Source organism: Hypomesus nipponensis, chromosome 24 (assembly GCF_054491055.1).
Source record: "Hypomesus nipponensis isolate SF chromosome 24, ASM5449105v1, whole genome shotgun sequence".
NCBI classification, from domain to species: domain Eukaryota; kingdom Metazoa; phylum Chordata; class Actinopteri; order Osmeriformes; family Osmeridae; genus Hypomesus; species Hypomesus nipponensis.
The window spans coordinates 1,675,001-1,682,500 of NC_140384.1; the positions used below are offsets into that span (position 1 = coordinate 1,675,001).

Here is a 7,500-nt window from a genome sequence, read left to right on the forward strand (position 1 = left end):
GGAGAAGGCTCCAGTCAGGCAGGAGAAGGCTCAAGGCAGGCAGGCGGAGGCTCCTGTGCAGACAGAACAGTAAAGTGTTGTCAGTGCAATCAGGTTGTGGAGGCAGAACAATTCTCCATGCACCTTTCTGACCGCCATGTAGAGGAGACATGTGACACCTGTGGGGCCAAGGTCCAAGGTTCTGTTGGCCTGTTGGAGCATATAGAACAGTTCCATTATTTATCCTGGTTGGCTCAACCTCCATCGCCAACTTCAACAGGTAGCTTCACCACACCATCTCCAAGGCCCACACCATCTCTAAGGCCCACACCATCTCCAAGGCTAACGGCCACACCATCTCCAAGGCCCACACTATCTCCAAGGCCCACACCATCTCCAAGGCTAACGGCCACACCATCTCCAAGGCCCACACCATCTCCAAGGCCCACACCATCTCCAAGGCCCACACCATCTCCAAGGCTAACGGCCACACCATCTCCAAGGCCCACAGCATCTCCAAGGCTAACGGCCACACCGTCTCCAAGGCCCACACCGTCTCCAAGGCCCACGCCATCTCCAAGGCCCACAGCATCTCCAAGGCTAACGGCCACACCGTGTCAAAGGCCCACACCATCTCCGCCGACAACTACATCTCTGCTCCCTCCTCCAACAGGTTGCTCCAGCACGCCACGCCACACTCCTCAAACTCCACTTAGGCCAGCTTCCATTGATTGGGAAGCTTTTCTCCCCAATCAATTCAAAAAGGTTATACAGCCAGCAGATCGGGTGTGGATTGCCAAGGTCCTCTATGAGCCTACAGGTCAGCTGAGGCAGAAAATGGATGCGTGCTGGTTTCATCCACCACTGCAGCACAAACCGTCTCCTCCCGAGCCCGGGTGGCACTTCCGGCAGAGGATGTTCCTCTGGGCACCAATGAGGATGTGGGGGATTCCTCTGAAATGTACGCGGTGTGACCGGAAAATGCACCACTCCGGGATCTACCCAAAGGTGAGGGAGGTGATAGATGTGGATACTCGCTACTACCTGGTGGGAGGGGACTATCCACGTTGCAGCAAGTGTATGCTGCCGGTCTGCCCATGGAGCCAGGAAATCCTTGCTCAACTGGATGTGGCACATAGGAGCCTCTTTCCCGCTGTCCTCACTACACAGCTAGCCCTGGATAGGAAGTGTATGACTTTCCTGAAGCCAAGGACCAGTGGGAACAGTTCCTCCTACCTCCAGTCTGCAGTAGAGGAAGCACACAGTGAGGAGTGGGCACGTCAGACCATCCGCTACCTGTCTGACTGTGAGCTTCATTTGAAGATGGCTACCTTCGTCTCTTCTGCAGCTGTCCATCTTCCTCCTCCACCCTTCAGGCCCCTTCCACTTGCCCAGTGGTTTGAGACGGTCCACTCTAACGACATCCTCAGCCACCTGGAAGAGATGAAGGGGGTGATCACCTCTACCTATGGTAGAATTCTGAAGATGGACTCTACAAAGAAGGTGAGGGTTTTAGCATTACTTTTATTTACTCTGATGTTAACCAATTGGAATGGATATAAATTGTTTACTTTGTCATCCTAATGATGAAATAGTATTAATTTTAGTAAGCTTGTAGCGGTTTTTTTGAAAGTTCTGTTTTTGTTTGTTTTTCAGATCACCAAGAAGCTGGCTGGCAGTATAGGGGACACCGCTGCATGGATGTCCAACATCGGCAACGAGCTTGGCCAGGTTCTGAACAGTGTTCTGACGACAGGTGAAGGTGCAGGGCTGGAAGAGTTGTGCCAGGGCATCGTCACACGTTATGAGAATGCTGGACAAGCTGAGCCTGAGGCTATCTATGTTGACCGGGACTGCTGCAGCCAGTCAGGTGGGATGCTGAAATTGTTACTTTATGAAATATACATTGCAGATTACAGTATGTAATTAACTTAAGTTAATTATGATGTAAAAAAAAATTATTACACAAAAAATAGATGATCACATCTGTAATAAACAATGTTTGTCTTTCACAGGTGTGTCGTCAGTGCTGAGACTCTTTCGACCATGGAAGTTGGTCGTCCGTTTAGACGTCTTCCACTTCATGCGAAGGTTTAACTGCGGCCTCACTACTGAGCACCACCCTCTCTACGGTACCTTTTGCTCCAAACTTTCTGCCTGTATCTTTGAGTGGGATCAGGAGGATGTGCAGCGGCTTAAGGAGGCCAAGAAAGGGGAGTGGAAGAGCAGCCATGGCGGAAATGCTCCCACTGAGGCACTGCTCTTGGCCAGTATCAGCACTGGTGAAATGGCAAAGCACTGCAGGCGGAGGACCCGTGCCGTGGAGGAGATCCGGGTCATGATTTCGGGGCTGCTCGAATCGATGTGGGAGCTGACTGACACCACGGGGCTGCGTCTGGTGAACCCTGACAGCATGCACCATGTGTGGGAGGTGCAGCAGAAGCACCTGGAGTGCATCCAGGACCCTGCAGGGGTGGAGTTGTACACCAAGACAGGGACACTGCAGAAGGGTGGCAAAGTCCTTGACGTCCTCAGGTGTGGGAGGGGGTCCTCCTCCCTCGAGAGTTTTCACCGCCACCAGTGTGCTTTTGTTCCAGGTAAATTTAAAATGTTAACTTGCCGTATGCTGTTAAAAAAAAAGTTGGTGTTATGACATAGTATGCACTTGAATTATTCAAATAACAATGTAACTGTCACTTTGTATTTAATAGGTGTTAATATCTATTGACTTCATATTAATGGTTGACCTAACCTGAGTATTTTGTTTCTTAGGCTTTCGATGCAATGCATTGCACGCACAAATGTACATGCTGGAGGGGGTATCAAGGTGGAACATGAACCGGGCAAAGGAAGCTGTAGCTGTGGTGGGGGCATCAACCCTGAGGACATTTGATGTTCGCTTGATGTCTCACCTAAACAGCATGAGCCAGCGGGTCCTTGGTTGTTCTCTGGTTCCAGAATTCACCCCACCTGGAAAACCTACTGGTAAGATAGCTCTCAGATCAGCACTGACCATTTGAGTATTACTTCCTCTCCCACTTTTCTTTTCTCTGCCACCCCCAGCCCTCCTCAGAGGACATGGGAGTGGGAGTGAAGATCGTGCTGTACATGGAGGAGATGTGTCTGTGTTTGTGTCCTTTCCTCTTCTTTAACTCTGTGTTTAAACACTGTGTTACAGGCGAGCGCATTGCAGTGGAGTACCTGTTGGCCCAGTCTAATAGAGGCGACCTGCTGGTTCCACAGCAGCTGCCAGAGATCTCCACAGAGGAGCTCGAGGACGACGGGGGTGAACCCGACGTCACGGTGTGCCAGGTAGCTGACCTTAGGGAAGGTGATCCTGATCCCCCAATATGTGCTGTGGAAGCCCAGGTGACACTGGAGGGTGACAGTGGACCCAGATCCCTGGATGAGGACATCATTGTGGAGGAAGACGACACACAAGACAGCACATCAGACCAGGTAATGTAACACCTTTCTTAAAAACAAGATATGTAACAAGTTCGCTAATGATATGCCACAAGTATCATACGTTTGTCAAGTAAAACGTCAAGTATTACGTTTTATGGAGAGAGAAAAAAGGTCAACATTGCTCAAATAGTTCAAAGAAATTGACACATTTATTTACATGTTTTTTTCATGATTATCACTTTTCAGAAGAGCCGATGTGACTCCAGAGGTGTCTTGGGCTGGGATGCGGTTGATGACCTGGCAGCCTACCTGGTTGGCCTGAACCGAACCATCACTGCCTTGTCGGCAAAAGAGGAGGCTGACATCGTCCATCTTTACATGGCTCTTCCTGCTATGGACAAGGAACCTGTGAGGTTCGGCCAGAAAGCAAGGAAGAAGACCGTGGCAGGACCTTGGAGAGCGCCCAGGAAGCCGAGTGGCTCTGCTCCTGGACAGCAGGCGGCAGAGAGGTGATTTGACACAATTCATAATCATTTCGGTTCATTACAAATCATTGAATCAGTAGGCTGTACTGCATCAAACCAAGATTGAAAAACTTATGGTGAATTTCAAATATTATTTTGTGATTATATTAGTTTGTGGGGGGCAAATTGGGCTGTTCACAGGTGACATTGATATGGTTGCTATTACCATTTTTCTTAGTTTACAGCCTTGTTTAAAGTCCGGACCATATCATCCTTCTTTCCCGCAGACTGTTCATGACTCACGGGCAGGCAGCCCAGGACCCCGAAGTCCACAGGGTCAGCGAATGTGTTTGCCTGAGACTTTTAAAAGAGTTTCAGCAAGCACGAAACAGGCCCAAGGACACAAGGAGTAGAACTCTGCCCATCCCGCAGTCCATTGTGGTGGCCTACAGCCATCTGAAACAGCTGCTGGAGGACAGCAGGGTTGTTCTGGAGAAGACCAACGTGGTTCTGATACCAGTTAACAACACAACAGTCTCTTCTTGGTGAGTCTTGTTTTTTACGTTTGTACCTTTCCTATACAATGATGACATTATATTATTAAACTGCAAGAAAAACTTTCACCTGCTTGCTTGTTAGAAAATACTAAACATAGGAGGATAGGCTACTATGTATGAAATAACTAACTGAAGCTACTGTATGCATTTTTGTTTTTTAGGCTGCTTAGGAGGGATAAGAGGAAGGACAGGGACATGCTGCTGCAGGGCACCGTACTCCCCAAACGGTTTGAACTGGCCAAGGACTCACTCCCTGAAGCCCAGACTCTTCCAGGTGCTCCTGTGCAGCATGGGCATGAGGTCATGGAGTTTGAGGAGCCAGAAAACCGGGAGGGTGAGGCAGTGATACGCCCTCGGCATAGTGTTCGATCTGCCCTGGCACAGCACTACCAGCCTGGGTCATATGTATGGCCTGGTTCTGCTGGCTCGGCCTCGTTCGAGCATGGTAACCTGCCGCCGCCACCACCACCATCTCCTGCCTGGGGCTCGTATCAGCAGGGTTACCTGCCACCACCATCTCCTGCCTGGCCCTCGTACCAGCAGGGTCACCTGCCACCACCACCACCACCATCTCCTGCCTGGGGCTCGTACCAGGAGGATTACCTGCCACCACCACCTTCTCCTGCCTGGGGCTTGTACCAGCAGGGTCACCTGCCACCACCACCATATCCTGCCTGGCCCTCGTACCAGCAGGGTCACCTGCCGCCACCACCACCATTTCCTGCCTGGCCCTCGTACCAGCCACCTCCACCCTTCCAGCCACCTCCCCCCTTCCAGCCATCTGCTGACCATCCACAGTCCCTGGCCCCTCCACCACCTGGCACCTTTGTCCAGCCAAGGCAACGTACGTGGAGACAAAAAAAGCTGCCCAGGAGAACGAGGAACTGATGGCTAGGGGTGAACCTCCACGGAAGAAGTTCAGGGATACCTACCAGTACATTTGCAAGCAGTGTGGGCAGGGAAAAAACAAAAGTACTGGTCACACCCAGCTGAAGGGGCGGTGGTACTGTCCAGCCTCAGGACTCACCCTGGCAGAGTGGAAAGACCAGTTGACCAGTCTTGCCAGTGGTAAATAAATGGTAGAATACTGTATATAATAGTTATGTGTAAATAGTTAAGTATTGTATATAGTTGATATTGATATTTTAATTTCTGTGTTTGTGCATTGCATGGTGTTCTAAAAAATTAAACAAACAAAAAAAAGATAAATGTATATATTTGCTAAATATATACTTTCAGGTTTAATAAAGTGACCAAAGTTCCTTAAATTGTATAATACTGTATATAATAGTTATGTCTAAATAGTAAAGTATTGTATATAGTTATGTTTTTAATTTATGTGTTTGTGCATTGCATGGTGTTAAAAAACAAAACAAAAAAACAAAAAATTAAGATGTATATATTTGCTAAATATATACTTTCAGGTTTAATAAACCGACCAAAGTTTCTCAAATTCTGACTTCTGGATTTTTTTTCTCCTATTCCTCCTATACTTTATTCCTAGAACTCTTGCAAAGTAACTAAGTAGCCTACCAGTGCTATTACACTTTTTGTCAATTGTTTACACACAAATACATTTTAGTCACAAATACTGGTACTTGAGACACAATGACCACAACATGTAACTCATGCACCAACCCCCTGAACCAATTCTGCTACAAGCACAATTCCTGCTTTACATTCAAATTGCAGTTCTAAAACACACTTTTTTCAAAACGCTACACACAATCTCTGTATTTGGCTCAATTTTCATGAAGAAAATCTTTTGTTTTCACAAGGCACACACAGGAGAAGTGAGGGGTTTAGCCCATTGTGTGTGTGTTTTTTATTTGTGAGTAGAAAGTATGAGGTATGCGTTCAGAAAATGTGTGTTAACAATCGAGAAAAACTATTACATTTCAGCAATTCTGGAATATCCCTCTGCCAATGACAATACATTTCTGGCTTTCTGGCTTTGATCTTCCTGACCTCTTTTCTCACCTGGTTTGTGGAGAGGGACAGAGTGGAGCACAGCAGGGGGGGGGGGGATGAGTGTTTGATGTTGTAGGGGGTGTTGACAGAATGAGAGGGGGTGGGGGTAAGAGGTGAGATGAAAGGGATGGGGCAGGAGAAGCTGGAGGAGTGGGGGTCTGTGACCTGAGTGCTGTGGAGGTTGAGGTAGGGCAGTGTTCTGGGGGTGCACCTGCAGCAGCTGGGGTGACTGGGCCGGGGGAGGGCCGGGTGGCTGATCAAACCTGTTGAAGAACAAGTTCAGGTCGTTCACCCACTTCTGGTCCCCCGAAGTCTGGGACAGTTGCTAAATATATATATATATCTGGGACAACTAACCCCTTAATCAGGATGAATGACACATAGCACTTTAAATACATCAAAAACAGATTTATTGAGTATGTTATGACACACATTTCTGGCTACTCTTAAACAATACATAAAATATTCACACAATTCACTAACAGTTTTTTACAATCGCTGTGACAGTTTTTTCAATACCTTAAACAAGTTTTCTAAACTCTTAACGCACCAACACACCTACCACACACAATTGGCAAAACAGTTAATTTCATGCTCAAAATCACACATTGTAAACTAAACTCAAACATTAATTGTCATAACACAAAAATACACTAAACATGACACCATGTCTACCAAACACTAACACATGTTCTCTTTTCACAGGAACATGTGTTCAATCATAGCACAATGTCATAAAAAACACTAACATCAGATGGAATTACAGAAACTGCATTCTTTTACGTATATGTGTCAGGTCTCACATTTTATAGATTATAGATTGTGTTTGCAATGTAGTTTCTTTTGAAGCCTCTACATTTTTGTTTTGTTGGGTTTAGTAAATGCATGCATTTTGTTTCTTTTGCTGCAGAAATTCAGAACAAAAAATGAATTATGTCAGAGTAGCTTTATAGAATGTACAGTTACTGTATTGAAAAAAAGAAGACAGAAACATAATTGCTGCAGTAAAGGCTTCCTTTTCAACAGGACATTACTGCGAGAAATATGCAATTTTGCTGCCATTTACAGTATTACCCTAGCTCTGGCACTTCTCTGAGTGCCACCACACATTCTATCTCCTC

At 46.9% G+C, this 7,500-nt stretch overlaps 1 protein-coding gene across 1 annotated transcript in view; it reads left to right on the forward strand.

Annotated features, from left to right (window-relative positions):
* LOC146232540 (uncharacterized) overlaps positions 1 to 5,868 on the forward strand; it is a 7,818-nt gene extending 1,950 nt beyond the window's left edge. The window contains exons 3-10 of the mRNA XM_084690774.1: positions 1 to 1,482; positions 1,636 to 1,849; positions 1,995 to 2,576; positions 2,752 to 2,964; positions 3,158 to 3,438; positions 3,634 to 3,896; positions 4,139 to 4,396; positions 4,570 to 5,868. The exon at positions 1 to 1,482 is cut by the window's left edge and continues 291 nt beyond it. Of these exons, the coding sequence (XP_084546900.1) occupies positions 1 to 1,482; positions 1,636 to 1,849; positions 1,995 to 2,576; positions 2,752 to 2,964; positions 3,158 to 3,438; positions 3,634 to 3,896; positions 4,139 to 4,396; positions 4,570 to 5,296 (4,020 nt within the window). The 3' untranslated portion in view covers positions 5,297 to 5,868. The remainder of the gene's footprint in view (positions 1,483 to 1,635; positions 1,850 to 1,994; positions 2,577 to 2,751; positions 2,965 to 3,157; positions 3,439 to 3,633; positions 3,897 to 4,138; positions 4,397 to 4,569) is intronic.
* The last annotated feature ends 1,632 nt before the right edge of the window (positions 5,869 to 7,500 follow it).